The 25,425-nt window shown below is 48.2% G+C and overlaps 12 protein-coding genes across 12 annotated transcripts; 6 read left to right on the forward strand and 6 right to left on the reverse strand.

Moving 5' to 3' along the window:
- Window positions 1–204: 204 nt before the first annotated feature.
- Window positions 205–1,260, reverse strand: N7447_003966 (shikimate dehydrogenase family protein; the record flags this gene model as incomplete). Its single annotated transcript, XM_057228241.1, has 1 exon — window positions 205–1,260. The coding sequence occupies one exon, from the start codon at window positions 1,258–1,260 to the stop codon at window positions 205–207; it is 1,056 nt and encodes a 351-aa protein (XP_057087582.1).
- A 2,359-nt stretch (window positions 1,261–3,619) lies between these two features.
- N7447_003967 (sugar porter family MFS transporter) lies at window positions 3,620–5,457 on the forward strand (the record flags this gene model as incomplete). The annotated part of the gene is made up of 4 exons (XM_057228242.1): window positions 3,620–4,156; window positions 4,217–4,621; window positions 4,675–4,983; window positions 5,074–5,457. 4 exons carry the CDS (start codon window positions 3,620–3,622, stop codon window positions 5,455–5,457), a joined length of 1,635 nt encoding a protein of 544 aa, XP_057087583.1.
- A 324-nt stretch (window positions 5,458–5,781) lies between these two features.
- On the reverse strand, window positions 5,782–6,897 carry N7447_003968 (Gfo/Idh/MocA family protein; the record flags this gene model as incomplete). Its single annotated transcript, XM_057228243.1, has 1 exon — window positions 5,782–6,897. The coding sequence occupies one exon, from the start codon at window positions 6,895–6,897 to the stop codon at window positions 5,782–5,784; it is 1,116 nt and encodes a 371-aa protein (XP_057087584.1).
- A 668-nt stretch (window positions 6,898–7,565) lies between these two features.
- N7447_003969 (sugar phosphate isomerase/epimerase family protein) lies at window positions 7,566–8,651 on the forward strand (the record flags this gene model as incomplete). The annotated part of the gene is made up of 1 exon (XM_057228244.1): window positions 7,566–8,651. The coding sequence occupies one exon, from the start codon at window positions 7,566–7,568 to the stop codon at window positions 8,649–8,651; it is 1,086 nt and encodes a 361-aa protein (XP_057087585.1).
- Window positions 8,652–8,961: 310 nt separating this feature from the next.
- N7447_003970 (FKBP-type peptidyl-prolyl cis-trans isomerase) lies at window positions 8,962–9,713 on the reverse strand (the record flags this gene model as incomplete). The annotated part of the gene is made up of 6 exons (XM_057228245.1): window positions 8,962–9,001; window positions 9,052–9,090; window positions 9,178–9,198; window positions 9,258–9,318; window positions 9,435–9,505; window positions 9,580–9,713. The coding sequence occupies 6 exons, from the start codon at window positions 9,711–9,713 to the stop codon at window positions 8,962–8,964; spliced, it is 366 nt and encodes a 121-aa protein (XP_057087586.1).
- Window positions 9,714–10,302: 589 nt separating this feature from the next.
- On the reverse strand, window positions 10,303–10,734 carry N7447_003971 (uncharacterized protein; the record flags this gene model as incomplete). Its single annotated transcript, XM_057228246.1, has 1 exon — window positions 10,303–10,734. The coding sequence occupies one exon, from the start codon at window positions 10,732–10,734 to the stop codon at window positions 10,303–10,305; it is 432 nt and encodes a 143-aa protein (XP_057087587.1).
- A 1,244-nt stretch (window positions 10,735–11,978) lies between these two features.
- N7447_003972 (uncharacterized protein) lies at window positions 11,979–13,335 on the reverse strand (the record flags this gene model as incomplete). The annotated part of the gene is made up of 2 exons (XM_057228247.1): window positions 11,979–12,295; window positions 12,393–13,335. Coding segments are annotated over 2 exons (1,260 nt in total), but the record flags the coding sequence as incomplete, so codon positions are not given.
- A 759-nt stretch (window positions 13,336–14,094) lies between these two features.
- On the forward strand, window positions 14,095–15,190 carry N7447_003973 (sugar phosphate isomerase/epimerase family protein; the record flags this gene model as incomplete). The annotated part of the gene is made up of 2 exons (XM_057228248.1): window positions 14,095–14,484; window positions 14,537–15,190. The coding sequence occupies 2 exons, from the start codon at window positions 14,095–14,097 to the stop codon at window positions 15,188–15,190; spliced, it is 1,044 nt and encodes a 347-aa protein (XP_057087589.1).
- Window positions 15,191–15,355: 165 nt separating this feature from the next.
- Window positions 15,356–16,737, reverse strand: N7447_003974 (uncharacterized protein; the record flags this gene model as incomplete). The annotated part of the gene is made up of 4 exons (XM_057228249.1): window positions 15,356–16,285; window positions 16,339–16,485; window positions 16,543–16,644; window positions 16,699–16,737. 4 exons carry the CDS (start codon window positions 16,735–16,737, stop codon window positions 15,356–15,358), a joined length of 1,218 nt encoding a protein of 405 aa, XP_057087590.1.
- A 368-nt stretch (window positions 16,738–17,105) lies between these two features.
- On the forward strand, window positions 17,106–18,191 carry N7447_003975 (uncharacterized protein; the record flags this gene model as incomplete). Its single annotated transcript, XM_057228250.1, has 4 exons — window positions 17,106–17,160; window positions 17,214–17,652; window positions 17,706–17,950; window positions 18,004–18,191. 4 exons carry the CDS (start codon window positions 17,106–17,108, stop codon window positions 18,189–18,191), a joined length of 927 nt encoding a protein of 308 aa, XP_057087591.1.
- Window positions 18,192–18,584: 393 nt separating this feature from the next.
- N7447_003976 (uncharacterized protein) lies at window positions 18,585–18,905 on the forward strand (the record flags this gene model as incomplete). The annotated part of the gene is made up of 3 exons (XM_057228251.1): window positions 18,585–18,602; window positions 18,651–18,766; window positions 18,824–18,905. The coding sequence occupies 3 exons, from the start codon at window positions 18,585–18,587 to the stop codon at window positions 18,903–18,905; spliced, it is 216 nt and encodes a 71-aa protein (XP_057087592.1).
- A 2,335-nt stretch (window positions 18,906–21,240) lies between these two features.
- Window positions 21,241–24,851, forward strand: N7447_003977 (uncharacterized protein; the record flags this gene model as incomplete). The annotated part of the gene is made up of 6 exons (XM_057228252.1): window positions 21,241–21,315; window positions 21,367–21,397; window positions 21,457–21,984; window positions 22,182–24,146; window positions 24,203–24,298; window positions 24,352–24,851. The coding sequence occupies 6 exons, from the start codon at window positions 21,241–21,243 to the stop codon at window positions 24,849–24,851; spliced, it is 3,195 nt and encodes a 1,064-aa protein (XP_057087593.1).
- Between the last annotated feature and the right edge of the window lie 574 nt (window positions 24,852–25,425).

Below are 25,425 nucleotides of genomic sequence, written 5' to 3' on the forward strand. Positions count from 1 at the left end.
TAGCTTCACGTCGGCTTGTTTATTTTATTCTGCATAGGCTTTTGATGCGATGTAAATATTTACATATTGACCTTGTGGTAGATCCAGAGTGAGATGTTATCAAAAGATGCCATCCATTTATATATATATAGGCAATGGAAGTAGTACAACTGTGCTGTATACAATGATTAGAAGAAAATCAAAACATGACCGTAAAAAACGAAATCACAGGCTAGACTTTGCAGATGCCCGTTCCGCAATGGTCTTGGCAACAAGATCCTTAACCTGCTGCACAAGACCAGGGGTACCGATGACATCCTTTCCAGTCCAAAGACGGGCCTGCTCGAGACCCTGCCAGATCAGAGCCTCAGAGCCAAGGATGACCTTCCACCCACTGGCAGAAGCCAGGTGAGCGATCTCAGTCCAGGGCGTGGGGTGGTAACACATCTCCAAGATGACGCCTTGCTGCTTCTCCGCATCGGCAGCAGTACCTAAGAAAGCCTGGATGATAGCACGCGAGCGCAGTTCCTCGGGAGACTTCGGGGGATAATTGGGGATACCAGAGACGATAGCGGCGGGAGATTCGAGACGGGCAGCCTCGGCAGGGTCTGTGACGGGGATAAGAGGAGCCTGGGCATTGGGGTCGGGATTTCGGCGACGGTCTTCCTCGAGGATGGCGGTGACCTCTGCAGCGTCGCGGTTGACAATGTAGATGCGACTGGAGCCGAGCCAGCGGCGCATAACATAGATGGCAGTACGGGCAGTGCCGCCACCGCCGATGATGAGCGCGGGCCGGCCGCGGAAACGTGATGGGTCGGGTGCGTTCTGTGTCAGGGCTTCCCGGATACCGTCGCAGTCGGTGTTGGTGCCGACGTACTGGCGCTGGCCGGTTGTTGGGTCGTCGCGGAGGAAGATGGTGTTGCAGGCGCCGGCTTGGCGGGCGTGTTCGGTGAGATCGTCTAGGTATGGCATGATTGCGACCTTGTGAGGCATTGTCACGGACGAGCCGACGAACTTGGGATTGGACTTGATTGATGCCAGGTATTTCTCAATAGGTGGCGACCGTGTGTAGGGGGGAGGGTATGTATCTGATGAGCCTGTCACGCTGGATAGGGGGATTTGGGTCCAATTGAGACCGAGCGCATTGTAGACTGTCTGATGGAGAGGTGGGGAGAGAGAGTTGAGAAGAGGGTGGCCGTACAGATAGGCGACGCCATCGCGGTTGGAGGGGATGGCGATGGGCTCTTCTGGCGGCGGTTGGTTGATTTCTGTGACGGACATGATGGATTGTGTAATTTATCTGTTTGGGTATACAGATGTGAGAGAGGGAGGGCTACAATGTTATAAGATGATGAAATTCGAAAAGGGAAAATACTTAGCTCACTATACGTGCGATGTATGGATATTTCCTCTGCCGGGTGGGGCTTTCCTTTTTCGCTTGTAGCTGCCGCCGCTTTTATGGAAGTCTGGATGGGGAAAGAATGAACCGAGGCAATATTGGGAAGTATACTTCACTTTTCATATATCTACAATACCTCTTCCTCATACCATTGAAAAGTTTAGACAGATTTTTGCATTCTTACGCCTAGACTATATCGTACACCCTAAATTTGCGGCTGTCTGCATGTCGACCACTAGATTCAGCCGTCGCCGACATGTTTGTAGACCAATACCAAAATTTTGACAAAGAAACCTTCATATAAATACATACCTTACTTAACCTTCGTCCACCGTTATCAGCTTACTATTTGTTAATCTTCGAAAGTGAATCCATATAAAGTGCCCGAGATTTCCTTCAACGGCAAGGTACTTGTTCCCATCTCGTTACCTAGTCTTCTCTTCGCCATTTACACCCCACTAGCTCATCGGGTGCCAGGTACTGTTTCAGAAAGGGCTTCCGGGTGTTACGTTGAACGTTGCGTGGTTATACCTATCGCGAAACCAAAAGGAGTCCCTCAGACAGCAACCACGAGAGATACTCCGGCAGCTGCACTACCTCACGCCTCCCGCAGATTCGCTCCCACATCTTGTCTGATCCTGAAATTCTCACCAATGGCCGTATCCAACGCCTAGGATGCCATATTCTCTTTTTCGGTACAAATCTCGACTCAGACATGAACTTCGTGCACAATGACCCCACTATGTCCAACTACGTAGTTGACGATGACAAGATTGTGGGGCTCATTGATTGGGAGATGGCCGGCCTCTTTGGCTGGAACACAGCTGGAAACGTTCATCGCACGGTCAGACTGCATGATTCATTTTGGAAAGATCCTTATAGCGAGACAGTTCTTAAGAGATACTCGAAATGTACTTTGGGCTGCGGTGACATTAAAGAAAGCTAGGTTAAGAAATGTTTTATCGAAACAAGGTACACGTGTAAGTCGGAATCTCTGTCTTATGGGATTTCAAATAAAAACGAGAGATAAAACAAAATAGATTAACCGGAGGGATTTCGCTATACATGAGCCTCTTATCGGGTCAGATTCGATCATAATGTGCAGAAAAGGGGTGAGCCGGCGGAACATCCTACTCTTCCACTTCCCTCGTCCAATGTCGTCTATATTCCTAGATGAAACGATTTTGTTTATATTGTACACTTGCTGGTTTACTTGACGTAATTTGGATGATCATTGGCTTGATGGCAAATTCGATGCTTCATTGTTCAACAGAAAGTCAGCCGGGCTGAATGCTTTCCCCCTGCAACAACCTACACCCCACGGGGAAATTGTTATGGCTTGCAGGAAACTCCAAACCAATGAGAGAACTATTAGGGCTGGAGAACAGACTAAAACCCAAATAGTTCCCAACGGATATTTAGTGGCTATGTCCACCGGGGAAAGGCTTTTCCCCGCCACCCATGTCCAGCAAATTGGTCATTGGCCGTTTTCTCCCCTTAATGGATCCATTCTGGTTTTCCAATCAGATCAATTGCCTTTCGCTATCTCACACCAAAGGCTGGATCGTGCACTGCATTGCCTCTGGGGTACCCCGGAGAGATCAAGACATGCACGCTGTCACGGGTTAACTGGAAACCCGCTGGGGAAGTCCCCACACCTCGACATTGCTCCACAATCCTTGGCTTAAGCGAATAATTGCGGCTTGACTTGGCTATGGCCAAACAAAAGTTTGCATGTCCTTGTGAGTCACTTTCTCTCTGGAAGCTATATTGTGCCAAGAGGCGACAAACCCAATCCTCACACGCACTGTCCGCGCCCATGCAATAACTTAGAGTATTCGTTTTGCCGCGCCTTGGCTGAATCTGCTTTTGAGATTTTGACAAACCCTGCGCTATACTTTTCTCCGCCTTGGGATCTCCACGATTTCTTCCCCCTTTCCCAACCCCAGATTCTCTCTCTTTCTCTAAGGGCAAATCGACAGTCCGGGGTCGAGCCTATTTAGATCCCGTCTATCCTCACTAGTCTGTTCTGAAAAACGTGGCGAGGACTTTCTTTTGCTTTCCTCTCCTCTTTCCTCCCCTGCGCATGCACCTGCACCTCATACATACCTTCATACGTGGTGATCGTCCTTCCTAGGGCATACACCTTACTACCTCACTGCATCGTAGCATTGGGGATCAAGATCATCTGGACACAGCGGCTCTTGGAGTTTTTCAGTTCTTTTATATTTAACCGCCACCATGTCTATCCTCAAGCTAGTCGAGGACCGGCCGACGCCTAGCGCGGTCTACAACTGGAGAATCTATCTCCTGGCAGCGGTAGCCTCATGCACATCCTGCATGATTGGCTACGACAGTGCTTTCATCGGCACTACACTCTCTCTCGACTCCTTCAAGAGCGAGTTCCACTTTGGCGACATGTCTGATTCCACTAGGAACCTTATCAGTGCCAACATTGTCTCCTGCTACCAGGCCGGTGCCTTCTTCGGTGCTTTCTTCGCTTATCCAATTGGTCATTTCTGGGGTCGTAGGGTTGGCCTCTTGGCCGCTGGTGTGATTTTCACTCTCGGTGCTGGCATCATGCTTGGTGCTAATGGCGACCGAGGCCTTGGCCTCCTTTACGGCGGCCGAGTTCTCGCTGGTCTTGGTGTCGGAGCAGGCTCTAACATCACTCCAATCTACATTTCCGAATTGTCTCCACCAGCTATTCGTGGTCGACTGGTTGGTGTATATGAGCTGGGCTGGCAGATTGGTGGTCTTGTAGGATTCTGGATCAACGTGAGTTTCCTTTTCGTTTGTGTCCGACTGGTCCTGTGGATGCTAACACAATATCAATAGTTCGGTGTCGATGAGACCTTGGAACCTAGCCACAAGCAATGGATTATTCCTTTTGCTGTTCAATTGATTCCTTCTGGTCTCTTGCTCATTGGTGGCTGGTTCATCCGGGAATCGCCTCGTTGGCTCTTCGGGCGTGGTCGTCGCGAGGATGCTATCAAGAATCTCTGTTGGATTCGCCAGTTGCCTGAGGATGATATCTATATGATCGAGGAGATCGGTGCCATTGACCAGGCTCTGGATGAACAGCGACGCACCATCGGCATTGGCTTCTGGAAGCCCTTCAAGGCGGCCGGGACCAACAAGAAAGTCATGTGGCGTCTGTTCCTCGGAAGCGCGCTGTTCTTCTGGCAGAACGGATCCGGTATTAATGCCATTAACTATTACAGCCCAACTGTCTTCAAATCAGTAAGTTGCATCTTGCCGTGGTCGTTGATAACTGTTGCTAACAATTCTGCTAGATTGGTGTCAGAGGTACCAACACGAGTCTGTTCACCACTGGAATTTTCGGTGTAGTGAAGACCGTGGTGACTTTCATTTGGCTGCTTTGGCTGATTGATCATGTTGGACGCCGTAACCTGTTGTTGATTGGCGCAGCTGGTGGTTCGGTCTGTTTGTGGGTTGTCGGCGCATACATCAAGGTCGCCAAACCCGAAAACAACACGAGCGACACCTTGAGCGGCGGTGGTATCGCCGCCATGTTCTTCTTCTACCTGTGGACGGTCTTCTATACCCCAACCTGGAACGGTACCCCATGGGTCCTCAACTCGGTAAGCATTGCAGGAATCCCAGGAATTGGAGCACTACCCCAATACCTGCTCGACCCACTAGCCTTGCAGCAGTGCTAACATCGTCTGCAGGAAATGTTCGACCCCAACATGCGTTCCCTGGCACAGGCCTGCGCCGCCGCCTCCAATTGGCTCTGGAACTTCCTCATTTCGCGCTTCACTCCGCAAATGTTCACAGCCATGGGATATGGTGTGTACTTCTTCTTCGGATCAATGATGATAATCTCCATCTTCTTTGTGTACTTCCTCATCCCCGAAACCAAGGGTATTCCTCTTGAGAGCATGGATCAGCTATTCGACATCAAGCCCGTACGACATGCCCATGGGAAGATGGTTGTCCAGCTGCGCGACAATGAAGAACAATTCCGCCATGACGTCGAGGCTGCCGGCATTGACGTTGGCAAGGTGCGCCCCGAGCAAGTCGAGGATACTGTGGCTCAGCCAAAGTATACTTGAGCCATGTGCTGGTGAATCGTTTTCGTGCTGATGTCCTTCGTGGCGTCATTGTACAGGTTTTTGTGATTTTGTTTGTCGGACGAAGCGTCAGCTCGTTCTTGGGATGATTTCGGATTGCACATGTTGTGGTCCCTTTGTACTAGGGCCGCCTAGTTTATTATATACACTTCGCTGAAGGAGTGTACAGAAGCAAATGAGAGAATGCATATACCCACCCCTCTGTGGCTTTTTATCCGCTATTTTCGTGTCGACATATCGTTAGAAGATAATAGACACAAGCGCCTAACAGATCACTATATCCAGTAAAATCAGATCAGTATGTGGCTAGTTTTTCGACTTCGCCAACAAATTGACATCAATATCCACAGGCTGACCCGACCCCATAGCCCTTTGCACAGCCTCACAAACAATCAAGGCACGCAAACCTTCCTCCCCAGTACAGCTAGGAACAGCGTCCCCATTGATAACATCAACAAAATGCGCAAGCTGAAGATCAAAAGGCGCCTTATCATCATCTGGAAGGGGAATTCGCTGAACAGTCAAAGGTGAATTCCAGCTCTTCTCGGGGCTAGCATCATAACTCCAGCGAGTCAGATCGGGCACACTGAGCGAAGCATCCGAGCCAAAGATGCGATAAAAGTCCGAGTCACCACCAGTCGTCGATTGCGGGATGAGCGGATTCTCACCCGTTCCAGTCTCAAAATTATGCGGCGACGGCGTTGCATCGCAGACCAGGAATGTGCCTACAACACCCGATGCAAAGCGCAGCGTCAGAGCGGCGCCTTCGTCGGCATTGTGTGGTGGGCTTGGGCGCTGCGGCAGCGTGCGCTCTGCTGTAACGCGCACGATCGGCCCAAAGAAGTGGTGCATGAGGTCGATATCGTGCACCAAGTTGATGGGGATGACGCCGCCGCCGCGTTCATTCGATGCACGCCAGTCTGTTGGTGGGGCGAAGTATGCTTCTGGCTTAAATAAGGTCCACAGACCGTTGATGGCGATGGGGCGGCCGAGAGATCCAGCATCCAGGACTGCCTTCGTGGCTCGTACGTAGGGGTTGAAGCGGCGGTGGTGGCCGACTAGGAGCTTGAGGTGTGCGCGCTCTGGAGCTTGGGCGAATTCCAGTAAGGAGCGACCGGTTTCTAGGGTATCGCTGACGGGCTTTTCAACAAGGACGTGGACACCCCCTGCAAGGAGCTCTTTTGCAACTGGGACGTGCGTGTGGTTTGGTGTGCAGACGATTGCTGCGTCGGGACGGTGGGTAGATGCAAGCAGTAAAGCCACAGAGGGATAGTAGTTGGTTTTGAGGCTGGAGGCGGTTGCTTTGCCAGTGGGCATTGGGTCAACGAGGGCAATTAGCTCTGTTGAGGGATTCGAGATTACGGATTGTGCGTGACGAGGGCCAATGAGGCCTGCGCCGATAATGGCAACTTTGACGGGCATGGTGGTGGTAAAGAGTTCAAGGACAAGTTTCGGTTCTGACAGAATCAAATTAATTCAATACTCAATATTGTAACTTGCAGCGCCCAAAAGGAAATTCAATCTGGTGACTTCCGTATGCCTTTTTGCGGAAAGTGTGTTATTGCCCCAGACCCCGGGCAGCCTCGACGCTTCGGCGCCGGTTCTCCGATCATATTTGGACCCATGCGGAAAAGATCTTGCCGGCTATCTGCGGGAATTTTGTTTTCAAAGACGGGAAAAGCATTTCTAATGAGGGAGCCCAACTCCTCTGTATGGAAGGAAAAGTGGAGCGGTCGTGGTGAGGGAGTGGAGCTGGCGGGAAAACGAAAAGAGGGAAGCGTTTACCCGGACATGTGACCTGCCTCTATCAGGCTGCCTCGTCATCAAGACACGAATCACAGCAGACCAGGGAAAACGTTCAATCTTGGGAGGAAACAGTAGGGGATAACGTTTTGTCGCAATTATTTTGGTATCTTTCTTTTTGCTAACATAGAAACCCCCTAATATCGTTGGTCGTCCACCTTGAAGTCATTCTGGTTCCCTTAATATCTCTCCGCTTGGAATATTTCTTAAAAGACAAAGCCTCGAAAATTACCTTTGAGTTTTATGATATCGACATAGAAAGAAGCATCCATCTGCACAACTCCAAAATGGCTTTCAACCGCCCCGGCATCGCCTCAATGTCCCTAGGTCGGCCCTGGGTACACGACCTACCTGGCAAGCTGATGCAAGCCGCAGATCACGGCTTTAAGGGCATTGAACTCTTCTTCGACGACCTAGACTGCTATGCGCAGCGGGTATTTGACGGTGATCACCACGAGGCCGCACGCTCAACGCGGCGGATGTGCAAGCGGCTGGGTCTGACCATTATCTGCCTCCAGCCATTTTCCATGTACGAGGGCCTCATCGACCGCGCCGAGTCAGACCGGCTCATCAATGAAAAACTCCCTAAATGGTTTACCCTGGCGCGGGCGCTAGGCACAGACATGATCCAGGTTCCGTCAAACTTCCTAGGTCCTGACCCAAAGACTGGTGCTGCTCGCACCACTGGCGACCGCACAGTCATCGTTCGTGATCTCCAACGCCTGGCTGACTTGGGTGCCGGTGCTGGGTTCCGGTTTGTCTACGAAGCTCTCTGCTGGGGTGATCATATTGATACCTGGGAGGCCTCGTGGGAGGTGGTTCGCGATGTCGATCGTCGCAACTTTGGTCTATGTCTTGACTCTTTCAATATCGCCGGTCGTGTATATGCCGACCCTGCTGCTCCTTCAGGTCGCACACCTAATGCGGCGGCAGATTTGGCTGCTTCGTTGCAGCGCCTGCGCACTGCCAACATCGACCCGGCCAAGATTTTCTATGTCCAACTTGTTGACGGTGAGCGTCTTTCCGCCCCGTTAGATGAAAAGCACCCTTTCCACGTTGCCGGACAGCCTGTCCGCATGAATTGGTCACGCAATGCTCGTCTGTTCCCCCTCGAGGAGTCGCGTGGTGGTTATCTGCCTATTGTGGATATCGCTCGTGTCTTCTTCGAAGATCTCGGCTACCGCGGCTGGGTTTCTCTTGAACTCTTTAGTCGAACTCTCGGCGAGACCGATCCATTTGTTCCTGCCGACCACGCTCGTCGTGGTATCGAGTCATATAACAAAATGGCTCGTATCTTGGGCTGGGACGAGCCGGCTGAGAACACCTCGTTGCCACTGTTGGCGCCCGAGTCACCTGTTCAACACCGCCTCTAGGTGGTCAGTCTTCACTCTGCTTTTTCTTTTCATTCTGTATATAGCATATGACATCTGTACATACACCTGTTAACGACTTTTGACGATTTTTATTGTTTGATATTCCGCGGGTATACTCAATTGCATGAGCGTTTGCCAGGGCAGGAACGCATTACCCAACCCATATGCTTTAGGTACCAGTATTCTACAATGGACCGCAATCCAAGTAAGGATTTGCTTGTACAGTGAGGAAGTGGAAAAGGGCGCAATATGGTAGCCAATGTAGCTGATAATGTTATGCTTGTGTGATCTGCTTAATTCAATTGTTTATTTAGGCGGTCTTGCCGTTGATCTTGAGGAGTTCGACCTCGCTGCGAAATAATTAGTTTCCCGATGACATCGCTTCCTTGCAATAACTTACAAAATCAGAGTAGAGCCTGCAGGGATCTTGCCAGCAGCCCTGTGTAGACAAAGGTTAGAACACTTTCAGTTGACAGATGTCACGGCGTATATAGTAGTCGCCTCCATGTTTCGTGTGTTCACTTACTTGTCACCGTAGCCGTAGTCCCTGAGAAATAATGTTAGCAGTGGTCCAGTTTGTTCTTGTTCGATATGGACTTTACTCACGGGGTAATGGTCAGGGTTGCCTTCTCTCCTAGGGTCATCTGCATGACACCCTCATCCCAACCTAATCAGACAGACAGTGTTAGCACTCAATTTCAAATGTAACATGACAAGGAATTCATCATTGTAGATATGAATGATTCCATTGAGATAAAAAATAAAATAAAGAGGATAAGATACCCTTGATGACCTTTCCAACACCAATCTGAGTATTAAAAGGGCCACGGCCAGGGAGTCTGGAGCTATCGAATCTATTGGTACAGATAATTAGTATTTAAAATCAAGGCATACGTTGAATGGATCTAGGGTATGGCAGTCAGCTTACTGCTTGCCCTGGAAGCCCTTGTTGGACTTCTTGGCATCGTAGAGCCATCCCGAGTAGTGGATAGTGACCATATCGCCTGAAGCAGGCGAGCCAGAGCCAGTACCACGAGTAATAATCTTTCTTTCGACACCCATATTGAATTCTGGTGTATTAAACGTCAAGGCAAAAATGTAGATGAAAGAAGAAGTGAGAGGTTCGCGGGGCGACGTTTGATTCGTATTTTTTCTGATAGTGGGGTGAAAGCGGTAGCGGCCAGCCTGTGGGCTCCGATATGCACAAGGATGTTTTGATATTTCGAACATCGCATATTTTATTATGATGTCATATTGAAGAAAGATTGATGGATTAAAACATCAATTTGATCTCTTGCGACTCAGAATTTGTTGGCTTTAATGTGAACTCCGCCCCTTGAAGAACCCGAGCCCCGACTTGAGTACTGAAATAGCACGCAAAAGTAGTTGTGAGATTTTATAAAAAGCACGAAACACGCTCAGAATTCCTACCTGTGGTCTCAATACCGTGCAAAAATGTGCAAAGAACGGATGTCCGCACTGCATATAAGAATCGATCATCGATTGCTCCACGCTTTATGACGGTTCATTTTTAGCCAGAACCCACCTTCGCCTCCACATTGGCTACGAATCTCTGCCAGTGCGAACAACGCGCTAGAAAAGGTTGGGGGTTAGAGCTATGCATTCGTTGTTATCAGTGCACATGAAGTGCTTACTGGGCTAGCATTGCCCAATCCAGTGGGTTCTCGGTCTTGAGTCGAGAAATGCAGTCATTAAGCATCTCTTCTGCTTTGGGATATTCCCGAAGGCACATAAAGTATCGTGCATGATCCACAATATGGCGAGCTAGACGATCACCGGGGTCCTCGCCATTCTCGAAAGCCAAGTGCCACCATTCCTCGGGTAACTCGAACCAGTCCTGCGCCTTTTCATACAATTTGGCCATGGTATTTGCGTAGGCAAGATTGTTCGCTGTCCAGCACAGAGCGATTATTTGTTGTGGGCTTTCGTCGAACCGCATCTTGTAAGCCTGCTCATTCAACTCAATTGCCTTGAGTGGTTCCCCTAGGCTTTCGGCGGCTTGTGCTTGGTGGACTGAGATTAATACATCTACGTATAGTAGTTCCCTGCCGCAGTCGGCCATGATTAGAGCTTGTCGGTTGATGCCGCAAGTCGTCGCTAGCTCTTTCATGTCGTTGCCTTGGGACAACTATTTACTCAGTCAACATCGAAGGCACGGGGGCTTGCACGCTTGCACACCTTTGATACCATCTAAGTAGCTCACAAAACTGCCATGGTAGTTTGAAGGACCAGCCATCCACGAAAGACCCGAAACCCATGAGCTCCGTAAAGAAATAGTCTCTGAGATTCAGGGCGTAAGACACATATCGATGGGCTGTCTCCCATTCGCTAACCAACCACGGGTTCTCGAGCCAATCATTAGCCCACACATCATAGAGTATGAATATAACATTTTTGAAGCTGCATTGACGATCATTGTCACTGAGAAGATTTTTCAACTCACTGTGGACGTCTTTAGCAATCGTGATTGTGTGTGATTCTATTTGCTTCTGGATGAATGTCAAGTTGAGAAGAACATCCAGTGCCTTTGTAGTTCTAAAAAATTCCCCTAGTAAGCAACAGCCAGGTATGATTCCAGTCCCCAAGGTTCCTCCTACATCCACTTATTGCACCGGAATGGCAATTCCGGAGAGTAGTTGCTGCGGTCACTAGCTTCAAAAAGGGCCAGGGAGATAGAATCCGGGTTGAAAAAGAGCAAGGCTTTCAGTAAACATCGACTAGTTGTGTCCAGAGACTCGAAGATTGTTGACATGGACGAAGCAGTAGTAACCTCGTTTTGCAATGTGCCTTTGTCCATCTGGTGACCGGCTGGGTTATTGGAGAAAAGCTATACCCAAACAGCGCTGGGAAAATAGCTAATCTCTTCATTCTTGGGAAACCCGTTCATATAGAGATAATGATCCCACTAGCCTTTGTGATATCATGCATTTTCCCGTTGGGATGCAGAACAGCCTAGATTGAAATGCTCTCGTCAGGGCCCAGGCTAGACCTCGTTTGTAGAGAGGAAAGTTGCATAGAGGTGATGGCCTCGATCGGCTACTAACAGTTGTCAACCGACACGCCCGTCTCAGTTTAATGTTGAATTCCATGAGTGAGGATTGGCGAGAATTGATTAGATGTAGGAACAACGAATGGAGGGAACTATGTATCTGAACAATAGCAATTCTTCGTACTCAGTGTTTGTGACAAGAGAGCGCAGTTGCCTTTTGCAATTCCTATGTCTTAATCCAGCTGGCTAGATATGTGTATTGCGTGGCCAAGTCTGAAGTATCACAGACCAATCTTCTTCGTGTCTAGGGTCACTTTTCACATCATCCAGCTCGAACCCCCACGCCTTTGCCACCGACTATCTGGCCGATATAGGGGATAACATTCCCATTCCAGGGTAATCTGGTCGGCCTTCCGCTGAAGAAAGACGGTAAAACTATGATGGCTTTCTACATGGATTTTCATGTTCTTTAAACGGGGCATGCGTTGGGTCGCATACCCGAGCGATATGAGAAGTCGATGGAAATGTTCTTCAGTCCGTAACTCCAGATCGCCCCATCCCGCTTCAACATCACATATCACATCATCCCAATTTCCACTTTCATTTTCATACTCGTCGAGGTCGGCCTGGTCTTCTGGTGTATTATGATACGTTGGTTGTTAGACGCCTCGGATATACTTCACATTTTTCTTGCTTTGTTGCTTTCTTCTAGAAGAGAACCGTTTTCTTACCTGAAGGAAGCCAAGGTGGTACAAATTCAAGCTCTAATGTCTCTAGATAGGGCCAGTTCAAGTGCAAAGAGCCTGTTTCAGGCTGGCCTTTTCCATCCAAAGGAAACAAAAAGTCATATGCGATAGCAGTGTTCACCAACCTCAATTGTTGAAGGTGAACGCTAAGATCTCGTAAATTGGAGTTCACACCATCAACCCCAGATGGTATGACATTGACTGGGGATATAGCCGGTTTCCACGGGAAATCCGGGTGTCCTTGGTAGAGTAGAACTCTTAGACTCCTTGGAATAGAACCGATCAGAGAACACAACGCTATATAGCTATGAGTAAATGGAAGTTCACAATAAAGAGGACATAGCTCACCTTCGCGGCCTGCCTGTATATACTCCAAGTGGTCTGAACGGACGAATTCGCCAAGATCTGGCTCCAATTCAACGATAATCGTACAACATTGAATTATAGTCCGCACTGCACCAGTCCAAATTTGATGATGATCATTCCAGGAGGGTTCATTATTTAGAAAAGAGAGCTTTTCAATGCACGAAATAGATGGCAGATCCAACATATCCTTGAGGAACCGCGCCCTATATGGGGGGATTGATGATCTACGTCCATCTCGATAATCCCAACGATGGTCACCGGCTATTTCTAAGTGCCGAGTATGTGGTTCCGGCGCAGGACCTTGCCGACGACCTCGAATCCCCAGATTTAATCTCAGACAGGAAGTCCTCTGGTCCCTTGACTGAAGCTCTTGCAAAAGGCTAACCATAGCTGTCTGAAAAGGTAAATCATTATCCTTTCGGATAGGGTTTTCTGTATTATACGATTCACCGGTTTCCCAGTGTTTGCATGCCACCGAATCTAAGAGTTCGTAGGGCACGGGGATATTGTAATCAAGCTTTCGGATGTAGGTTTTCCGTATAGCACGATCGCCGGATGTGAGCTTTTGGAAATTTTGGAGAGAAATTCCACGTTGCTCTTCATCTTTGTGCTCATCGTCACTATACACAACTAGGTTGGAGTAGGTAAGGCTCAAAAGTCGCCTGCTATGAGCGACAAACAGAAGTGCATAAAGTTAGAGAAGCTCCCTCATTTTGCAGAATGGTTGCGATCTGGAATAGTAATTCCAGGGGTAGTATTGCCGCGGTCATGCTGGTGAGTTGTTTTAACAGAACGTAAACCTGCGGAGCCAACTGGATCCTCTGGCAATGATCGGAGAAAACTGCATGAATTGTGAACCCTGTAGAAAAGCGGATGGAGAGAAAGGGAGATACCTATAATAACCCAAGCTCCTAAGGGATTACATAACAGCATTTAACTCAAGCTATCTAACTAGATAGGCCAAAAGATCGTAACAGAAGGTGTGTTTGTCTTTGCGGTATATATTAGGCCCTCAAATTTAGGGACATGGCTGATATTGTGGGGTCAGATCCAGGTCGGGATACTGAATTGTCGGGATCAATAGAAAAGAAGTTCCATCCAAAAGAAAGTATTGAATTGGCTCTTAGAGCCCCATATTATGCTCCACTTACTTGACATTGAACAGGTCTTTCTCCACGGGAAAGATGACATAGAGATGACGAAAATGGTCAAATACTCGAACTCGTAACTAACACAGAATGTGAGGACTGTGATATTTCTGGATTTTGTTGGACATCAAGTACACTTTCCACACTCTCTTCCATATGAAATCAACCTTAAAATGGAACCAATAACACGCGCCTCAGTCCAAACAATTCCGCTAGCCTATGCGTCCTGCTCAATCGGCAGCTCCAGTGACACACTCCCCCGCAAACTTGAAGCAATTAGCAAAGCCGGATTCACCTCGATCGAGCTTTCATTCCCCGATATTCTAGAATATGCAGAGCATCTACGAGGTAAACCAATATCATCCGATAGCTTTTCCGAACTTGTCAATGTTTCCAACGCGATCCGGGATCTCTGCGAGGCCAATTCCTTAACCATTATGATGCTACAACCATTCGCGAATTTCGAGGGCTGGCCGCGAGGGACAATGGAAAGGGAAAAGGCCTTTTCGAGAGCGAGGGGCTGGATAAACATTATGAAGGTTCTCGGGACAGATATGCTGCAGGTATGAATTGATCCGCCTCGCGATATAAATCGATGATTAATCAGTTCGTCAGGTCGGAGCTACGGATACACCATCTGATAGGATATCAACCACCCGTGAAGCAGTCGTTTCCGACCTCCGTGAACTAGCGGACATGCTAGCAACAAACAATTTCCGTCTGGCCTACGAGAACTGGTGTTGGTCAACCCATGCCCCAGACTGGAAAGACGTGTGGGAAATCGTCTTAGCCGTCGACCGCCCGAATATTGGGCTGTGTCTAGACACATTCCAGATAGCGGGGAGTGAATGGGCAGATCCGACGACGGAATCTGGTGTTATGGAAGAGGTGCCGTACGGTGTTTTGCGAGAGAACTTCGCCGCTAGTATGGATGAGCTCGCTCACACTGTTCTGCCGGAGAAAATCTATCTGCTACAGATCTCGGATGCGTATAGAGTTTCTCCGCCGTTGACGACTGAGCCTATTGAGGGGCTTAGACCACGCGGTCAGTGGAGTCATGATTATAGGCCTATGCCGTATGATGGTGGTTACTTGCCGATTGAGGATGTGGCTAAAGCGGTGTTGAAAACTGGATTTCGTGGGTGGTTCTCTATGGAAATCTTTGATTCCGGACCAGATGGTACGGGAAAGAAGTATGATATGGAAGCTTATGCGAAGAAGGCGATGGAGAGTATGCAGAAGTTGTTGGTGAATTGCACGGATGAGTGATGGCAATACACTGCGACTAAATATCTTATTTTCCGAGACAAAATGGATAACATGTCAATTGCTTCTATACAATTTATTCAACGGGGGCAACGTTCCTACATACAATGACATGTGTCCGCGGGGAGATCATATATTCAGTCTAGCCCTGCAGGATATCAAATAACATCAGAATGTGGCATACGCTCGATACAACGTCAATCCCGTCTGTGTCGAAAATTTCAACTCAGCGTCTTTTGCGGCAAAGTAGACATTTCCCTCCCCAATATGATGGACTGATCCATCACCCACAGTCATTTTTCCGGAGCCTTGGGTCACAACTAATATACTAGGACTTCCAAGCACCCGGTGCTTCTCGGACTTCATGGGAGACAAGGTCACACCCAAGACATTGAACTCGCTGATTGGAGGCGCATATTCCACTGATCTTCCTTCCAGCCCGACCGGACTCTTTCTCGACTGGAGAAGAGAGTCCTGTGGGCTATGTGGCTTGAATGTAAGCGCCTGTGCGAATAACTCGACATCGTCACGGTCCGCGCGGGGGCAGAAGCCTGTGTTTAAGACGTTGTCGGACCGCGCCATACACTCAATAATGTCACCCGAAAGATAGGCATGGATGCCGTCGGCTGGGACGCAGATGGCTTCTCCAGGATCCAGAATCATATAGTTCATGAGAAGAGCGGCGACCAAGTTACCGTTGTCGAATTTTGAATATTGCTTGCTGAGCCGATCGAGGAGCCCCGGAACATTCTCATTGTTTCCAAACTCAGACAAAGAAATGTCTTGTAGTTTTGTGATTGTCTCTGATACGGCGTCCGGGGGTAAGCATAGCAATGTTTGGCATAGTTGCCGTAAAGCTTCGTCATCAAAGTTCTTGTGGGTTGGGATAAATTGCTCCAATGGCTTCAGTCGCACGAGCTCTGCAATTTCGTGTAGAGGTTTGAATCCAACAAACAACTCAAAGCGAGATAATGCGATGGCGATCTCGGGCTTGTGGTTGCTGTCGCCGAATTTCTCAGGGTCCTTTGCGTGCAAGCGCTCGGCGAGGCCTTTGTCGGGATGAATTTGAAGTGGGAGCGCTTTAGCAAAAGAGAGCACCTGGTTAAAGTTAGAGCCACTGTCATCTCTATCATATTTGCACTATATTTTACCTTGGGAAGAAATGGGATGTCAGGCCCGTATCTGGATTCGCAAATTGACTGTCCAACAAGGTCGGGATTGTTCTTGAGATGCTCGGAGAGGAGCTTTCCAGTAGAGCGAATTCGAGATGGCACAGCAGGATATGTACCCATCCACATCTAAGTAATGTTAACGCCGTTGCTTCATTGTGTATAAATGGAAGGAGAGGTGCTCACTTCAGAGTATGTCTCTGAGTCTTCCAGCTCTCCAGCGTCAGGCATACGGGACCAAAGGCGCCCAGCAAGGGAACTTTGGCCTTGTTTGCCCCAGGGGTCATGCTAGAATTGTATCTTTAGTATCTTCTGGGATGCTCATGCCTTGAAGTGTCTTACCTTGCATTCGCACACGAGTTGCAATACACCGTCCGCCATTGTAGATATGTTTATGTAATTGAGTTTTCTGTAGTTAATATGTGCAAATTGTTCGTTTAGATGGAATGTTCTCAATATCTTTTTAGGCCATTTGGATTACTTTTGAGATGTGATTGATTACGTTACTCCTCCGTCACCCATTCATAAACAGGTATTTGGGTCTCATATCAGGCCAATATTCAAAGAAATCCGGAGTGATACTTCAAAAACCTGGTTCCGCTCTACCATGATCTCAACGCCCAGATCGGTGATGTCATTTTAACACTTAAAATTAGCTATGATTTCCCGTGAAATAGGGTTACTACTAATATTTATATAGAGGTGATCCTCTTACCATACCCATAGCAGCCTGAACAAAAATCACCAACATGCAACAAGAAGTGGAAAAGCCCTCTCGGGGCCCTCAATCTCAATTCCAACAGGGTAAGCCAGTGTACAGATTTATATAATTGCTTCGGTATTAATAAGGACTACAGGTCACCAAATCCCCGTTGAGCATCACAAAAAGCCCGGCTTACAGGCTGAGATGGAAGATCCAAAGCCTACCTCGAGCCAGCTTCCAACCGAGGATGGCGGGTATCAGACCTACAAAGCCGCGGGGAAGCTGTCGGGGAAAAAGGCCATCATCACTGGTGGTGATTCAGGGATCGGTCGTGCAGTTGCCATCCTATTTGCCATGGAAGGGGCTTCTAGCTTGATCACGTATCTGCCCGAAGAGGAAAAAGACGCGCAGGAGACTAAGAGGCGAGTGGAAGAAATCGGGCAAAGCTGTTATTGCTTCCCCACCGACCTTCGGGATGCGAAGAATTGCCAAGCGGTGGTTGACGAAGCCCTTAAGAGCTTAGGCGGCATTGACATCCTAGTCAATAATGCTGGAACTCAGACGATGATTGACGATATTAAGGATCTAGAAGAGTACGTATCCTCGATCTTCGAGTATCGAGTATCTTATATTAACATCTTTTCAGGTCTCAATGGCAAAGTACATTCGATACGAACATCCATCCTATCTTCTATCTCTCGAAGTACACGATTCCTCACCTAAAGAGCGGCTCAACTATCATCAACTGTGCGTCTGTTAACCATTATATCGGTCGCCCTGATCTGCTTGACTATACATCAACAAAGGGAGCAATCGTCGCCTTCACTAGGGGATTGTCCAACCAACAAGTCAAAAATGGCATACGGGTGAACTGTGTGTGCCCCGGTCCAAGTAAGTCCAGAATACTCGCAGAAATCATTCTACAGCCACTAATAACCATATAGTCTGGACACCTCTTATTCCGGCGACCATGAATACTTCCGCCCTAGAAGAGTTCAGTGGCACACCGATGGGTCGCCCAGGACAACCCAGCGAGGTTGCAACATGTTTCGTTTTCCTTGCAAGTCAGGATAGTAGCTTTATCTCTGGCCAAAGCCTGCACCCTAATGGGGGAGTTGTTGTCAATGGATAAGGGATTGAGATATGAATTCATATCTGAAAATGAAGCCAGAGCCTTGGCGGTGTCTACCGTGGCCTAAGAATTTGTCATTAGCAAATTTCGAAAGGAAAAAATATAGAAACACAGGAGGAAATAGATCCTGATAAGTAAACTGTTGGGCGCCATCAACACCTTTATACTAACTCCCCCAACACAGTTTATACAATATACCCCAGCTTTTCGCTATTACTTAGGTATTTAACATTTCCAATTGGATCGGCCTTCTTGTGACGTCATTAGACCTCGGTTCAACTTGAGTTCAACCGTGGATGGAGGTTTAGTAATATACTTTGTCGTCTACCTGATTACCGTCAACACCCGAGCCTGTGTTCTTCCAGAGTTTCATAACTACACATACCCGACAAAATGCCTACGAATTATGTTGTAAGTTAATTTCTCTTCGGCCCCCACGATTCTCACTAACAAAGACAGGTAATCTTTAAAGACTCGGCCACCACTGAGCAGATCAATGCCTACGTTGAACAGATCAATGCAAATGGTGGAACTGTCATCAACAGGTTCCCCGACATGATCGCTAGAGGATTCACGTATGTGTTCTATCTACCACGACGCTTCATTGGATATTTACTTAACTTGTCTTCCAGAGCCTCTATAGCAGATTCAGACTTCCAAAAGTTTCAGTCAGACCCTCTGATTGATCGTGTCACACCTGATACCTCCAACTAAGCTCGGGGTTGGCTCGCCCCTTTTGAGATACTTGTGTCGTCTGGCGTGCTTTTGCTTCACATTGTTTTATTCTATTACAATAATCACATCATTCGTGGCTACCTAATCGCATTGACCACTGTGTCGGGTGTCTACTAGCCTGCTATACCAAGGGTGGAATTGGGCAAACATTATCTTTCTATGTCACTGCATACAAGTATGCACAAACCCGAGGTAAAGATATGCTTGGTAAGAGTCGAAAAAAAGAGACCAATAAAGATGTTGCTAAAGATTCCAGCCTTAAGTTTATGTCTTTAGGCACTTCATATCGGCACTTAACTTTACAAGGTTGGAAAAAGCCTAAGCACATTGAGGGGAAGAAGTCATAGACTGCCGCGTACCAACTCCACTTTTGGCGCCGATCCGCCAGATCTGGTATGTAGTGTCAACTTATAGACGGTTTTGTATATCAATATCGGATGTTATATTGCGTTTTATGAAATGGCCAATAATATTGCAGTCTTTATCTGAACTATGTTCATGAGCGATTATTATGCGTTAATATAGAGATACCCATGGAGAATCTCCCAGATCTACAAAGTATGTGCCAGGTAGATTGATAATTATAAGTGGACCCCTGGGGGCCAGTATCATTGGTCACAGCTATCCATGAATACACACCGATATTTGCAATAATTTGTCGATGAATAATTCATTTGCGAGGCCGTTGACGCGTCCAGAACGAGATGCGTTGGGATTGAACAGGATACAACCTAAAAAAAAAATCGATGTGATACATTCTGAGACACAGTCTGAGATATCGGGAGTTCTTGACATTTAACCTTCAACTCCAGTGTTTGAACTGCTATTAATAGGTAGATGTGTAGAGGAGATCAGACAAAGTACATTACAGAAAAGGAAAACGGTAGAACTACCTTGATAATAACTCGCTTTCGGGCAGCAAACTAAAATCCAATACATTCAGCCAGTCCAACGAATAGGATTCGCAAGCCATTTCGCAAAGCCACTCCCCTTTAATCTGACTCGCACGTGACACAGCGTTTCACAATTTCCAAACTGGCCCTGGGGAAGAAGCTGAGAGACAGATCAGGGGTAACCAGACTATTTTCTGCAATTCGGGAATATTTTTTAAACTCTTGCGATTGACTTCAGCCGCAGTGATTGTGAAACCATGTACAAGGCTGAGAATGGAGTGCGTGTTTGAGACTAAATAGGCGTACCATGGTCAAAGCGATGGGGCTATGGAGCGATGGAAATGCTCGGGGGTAATTTCTCCATTTTAGGTACTTTTTTGGATTGGGAGAATATAATTATATCCTGTCTTGGTGTCTTAGGATCAAATCAGTGACCATATTCAGGGGTGTCAGAAATCTCATTGGTCATTATATGGGGAAATGAAGGCCCGCACGTTCTGGGCGCGCATCAAAGTACACGGTATATATGCAGTAAGGTAGAGAAAGGTACTCCGTAGAGAATTGGGCATTGCCTATAAGATAAATGATTTGGGAAATTAGAGGATTTTTCGTAAGTTGTTGCTAACGTGGGGAAGACCTTTTGTGGCAGAAAGCCAAAAGTTCACCTTCTACTCCTTTCTCATCCCCCCCCCCCCCCCCCCCCCTAATCCAACCCTCATGTTTCATAGCTGTTTCTTTTCTTTTTCTTTTTGATTATACTTTCTCCCGGATTTCATTTCCTTTGGCTTCGGAGCTTCCTCCGCCTGTCCAACCTCGAAACCAATCCAAGGCCCGCGAGGGGCAGTCTCCGTTTCCCTTCGCCTGTTGCGCTTAACGGTCACAACACCCGCGATTATTTATCTGAAACACCTCTGTAGCACACCTAGCAGTGCCTGGTACGTCGAGAAATTGATATCCATAATCCCTGGTTAGTAGGCAAATAATTGCCGTCGCTATCATCCTGGTCCGCCCCAGACCTGGTTAGCCCTGCTTGTTTTCGTCCAGGGACTGGTTGGGAACGCTGGTGTCTTCTTAAAACTAGTTTGGATCACGTTTATGTTAATGCTTCGGTAGTCTGCAGGTTCAGTCACTATTCGCCGTTCTTTCAGCCCCTGTTGCATCTCCCCCTCCAAACCCGCACCGACGTCCCCATCTCCCTAATCTCGACTTCCAACGCGGGTTGCGCCCAACAAACCCCATCTTAAAGGAATCAGCACCAACGGCGCATGTGACTGCGAGCGAGATCTCCCGTAGCGATCACGAATCGCCCGTATACACACGATTTTGGACTTGGTCTGCGTTCCCCCGCCAGACATATACTCGCAAGCATCGATATACGACCATCAACCTTGCATTTTGCGCGGTAAAGAGTGGATCCCAACATGGAGAACCAAGGCGCGTACCCAGAATCTCTTATGGAGCAGGAAGAGTCCTACCCGTGCAAGGGCTGTGGAGAGGTAGGCACAATGTGGAGCGAGGGGACAGGACTTGACTAACTGTCTCGGCAGACTCTTGAAGAAGGGAAAGCGTTTGAGCTTGGTATGCCGAATGCCCGCGGTTTCTTTTTTGGATATTGACATTTCACTAACCTCTGGTAGCTGGAAACCGATGGCACATCGACTGTTTCCGATGCAGTACATGTAGCACTTTACTTGACTCGGACGCGCACCTCCTCCTTCTGGGCGATGGATCACTTATATGCAGCAACTGCACATATAGTTGTAGCTCCTGCAACAACAAGATCGAGGATTTGGCCATCTTGACAGGGGACCAGGCGTTCTGCGCGCAATGCTTCCGATGCCGGAACTGCAAGCGAAAGATTGAGAACTTGCGCTATGCGCGCACTTCACAGGGTATATTCTGCATGGAATGTCACGAATCGCTAATGGCACGAAGACGAAAAAGGAAAGCCGGCGGCAGTAGTGCGAAAAAAACGGCGGGCCCTAATGTGAAGCTGGACAAATCCTTGCCGTCGTTGCCTCCCCATCTTCTTGAAGAAGCGCAATTAATGGACGAGGAGTCTAGTGAATATACAGGCACGCCTGACCCTAATAGAATAGCGGAAACGCCTGATCTAAATGACGAAAGGCCGGAAAGCTCAACCTCCAATCAGCAAGCAGATTCAGGTATGAAACTCTCTGGATCCCTTTCGCAGCCTAGATGTCCAAACATTGAAGCGCCTATTGTTGCATTGTCACGCGTGTTCTATACACCGCCCTCTATACTTCTTGACATTGTTCCTACCTATTGCTTCTTATTGTGATCGCGTGATCTAATCTATAAAGTAAACATTACGTTCTCTCTTACTTACTTCTTTGCACAGACATTCTTCTTCCATCCAGCACATATCGCAGCAGTCGTCAATCTATACCTCGCAAAACTGACGCAGATGGCGGTGAATTATTGATTCCTCTTGCCTTTGATCCTTCAGCAGAGGGTAATTCTTCCCGTGGCCACTCACAGACACGGAAAGAGCCTACCCGCGATTACTTCAATCAAGTTCAATCTGGTGAATGTTCACACGGGCCCTCGCGCGACGGCCGTGAATATCTGCAAGAATCCACTTCTCGAAAACCTTCAGAAAATCATTCGCCTCATATTGCCTATCAGGAGAAAGGTTGGGAACGAAACGACGCCACTTCACCCGATAAAGCACCAGTCTCCGAGTCCAAGCTTGCAAAGGCGGGCTCTGCTCGCAGCTCATCCGATATACCGATCAGCTTCAGAGAAACGAGCAACCTTTCTGGGGCTACCAGCCCTGGTAGCACCAAATCAAAGGACTTTTCCAGTGACACAAAACGACACATGCCTATGGATAGCGTTACTTCGCCTCCAGCTCGTCCCTCGAATGAGCTTCGTCGTCTTCACGACCACGGCTCGTCGGACTCGGCGCGCTCTCCAACCTTTGGCTTGCCGCATTTGCCAAAGCGCGGCGATTCACTGGAAGGCAGGCTCCACCAAATTCCAAGGAAAGAGGTCGGAGCATCGCCTGTATCATCGCAATACGGGGACTCTCCCATGCTCCGTAGTGACACTTTCGAACAGCCGACTCAACCTACTCCCTTGAACACAGCACTACATGAATCCAACACACACGATGGCGCCGGCGCATCAAGCTTGCTACGGTATAATAGCGGAGGTGACTTCTCTATGGACGAAGAGTTATCGCGCATCATTGGTGGCGATGACACAGTTGGGCAAAATAACGAGTCATTCCTGCGACGCGTCTCAAACTCTGTCCGCCATGGTCGAAGCTTCAGTGAGAAGAGTGCGCGAATGAGCAAAGACCTGAAGAACCCTCGATCACCAAGCACTCGAAGCATAGCCGGAACGGATGTGGGCAGTCCCATCGCCGGATCACAGAGTGAAGAGATCGCCTGGCTTCGCAACGAACTGCGCAAAGAACGCCAACGAGTTGCAGAGCTGGAATCAGCTGCTCGCACCGCAGCAGATGTCAAGCAGGTCAACACCGAGCTTTCTGAGAAGCGATCTACCATGGTCGTTCTCGACGCTCAGCGCGAGATTGTTCTCCGTGAGCTCACGGTTCTCACTGATCATATGGAGGCTGAAAAGCGTGGTGGCAACAGTGGGCCATTGGACCTTGGCAAACTAACGAACCATGTCCTGCGCGAGCTAGCAGAGTCCATTCAAAAACTTAAAGACTCGTATGCCCCGCAAATTGAAGATCTTATGCAGAAGCGCAATGACCTGTCGGAGGAATTGGAAGCCATGAACACTCGCAAGGAGAAGAGCTTCCAGGAATTCGAGCAATTGTCTATGAAGAACGCACAACTAGCTGAGTTGAACAATCAGTTGGTTCACCAGATCCAAGAGCTCTACAAAGCTACGGAAGGTCAGCCGCGACCTAACGGTCTTGGGATCTCTCACAACAAACAGCAGTCCACAAACTCCATTGAAGTGATGAAACCTTCCTACTCCAACGACTATCAAGGATCAATGTCGACTGCTCACATTTCGGAAGAGTCCGAGCCTGCTACGGCTACTGTTGTGCCAGGCCCCCAGGTTGTCAGCATCCGCAAGGGTCAGCCTCGCAAGTTCAACTGGAAAAAGGGTGGACAGAACGTCGCCAAAGGTGTCAAGGGCCTTAAGGGAGCCTTCATGTCTAGTGATGGACAGCCACAAGAAGGCGGCGGTGGTATACCGCGTTCCCAGACTCAAGACCCCAGTCGCCAAGGCTTTGGGTTCTTTGGAAACCAGAGAGGCAAGCAGGGAGGAAAGATGTCCCAAGCTGACAGCGTGCCTGTGTTGGCTGAAGTTGCCGCTGATGGTATGTTCCCGATACTATCATTTAGGATGATATCAGTATAAACTAATGACTTTCAGCTCTCTTCGGCACCGAACTTGAAGCTCGCATGGAACACGAAAAGAGCATCATTCCGGCCATCATCACTCGCTGTATCCAGGAAGTTGAATTACGAGGTATGATTTGTCAGTCATTATTCAGTCGCTCGTATACTAACAAATAAAATCAGGCATGGACATGGAAGGCATTTATCGCAAGTCTGGTGCCGCTTCAGTCATCCAAACTATTCGCGAAGGCTTTGAACGCTCGCCATTTGATTACGATATCTCTGACCCTGACCTCGATATTCATGCTGTTACTTCTACTTTGAAGCAGTATTTCCGCAAGCTTCCTAACCCTTTGATCACTTACGAAGTTTACGAGCTTGTGATAGATTCTGCCGAGGTTAGCCCTATGTCCGCGCGAATTGAACTCCTGCAGAAGAGTCTCCTCGAGCTGCCTCGCGTGCACCGCGACGTCTTGGAGTTCCTCATCTTCCATCTCCGACGCGTCGTCGAGCGCCACGAAGAGAATCTGATGACCAGTCAGAATATCGCAGTGGTCTTTGCGCCAACCATCATGCGACCTGAAAGTCTCGCCCGTGAGATGACTGACGTCCAGAAGAAGAATGATGTCCTCAAGTTCCTGGTGGAGAACTGCCAGGAAGTTTTCATGGGCATGCAGGGCTAGGCTCGAAGTACTTTTCCTCTTAAGCCCTCACATTCAGTCCAATCTTTCACACCATCATGCATCGATTGTCCCAGTTCTTGGACATAATGTCAAAGCATGAATTCTTCTTTCGTCAATCCTACATGCTCTTTTTTTTAAAAAAATTGTCCCCTCCCCCTATTTTTGTACAGATACCACTCCTTTCCCTTCCCTCCACTCCTACTTCTTCACTCGGTTCACGGTCAGCGCTGCACGCTTGATACAGATACCCTGTCTTGCCTTTTTTTTTTTTTTTTTCTTCGTGCCCAACTTTTTCCTACATACTCTGCAGATTCGAAGCTAGTTGATTTCCCCAGCCTTGGCTGGATCTAGCCTTACTGTCTGTTCCGGTGGCCAAAATTCCTTTTGGGCGGTCCACTTCCTGTCCCTTGAGGCATGTTGGTGTTTTGTTTGTTTCCGACTCCGAGCGAGCATTGAGTCCTCTAGCGTCATGCACCTCTATACAGCACTTCAAGTGAAATGCTGTATTAGCTGCAATGATATTCATATTCGTTAGTTAGGCTCCTAGTATGATATCATGAATATTTGATTTGAT

The sequence above is a fragment of the Penicillium robsamsonii genome (genome assembly GCF_028829455.1).
Source record: "Penicillium robsamsonii strain IBT 29466 chromosome Unknown utg000002l_segment0_segment0, whole genome shotgun sequence".
NCBI classification, from domain to species: Eukaryota; Fungi; Ascomycota; class Eurotiomycetes; order Eurotiales; family Aspergillaceae; genus Penicillium; species Penicillium robsamsonii.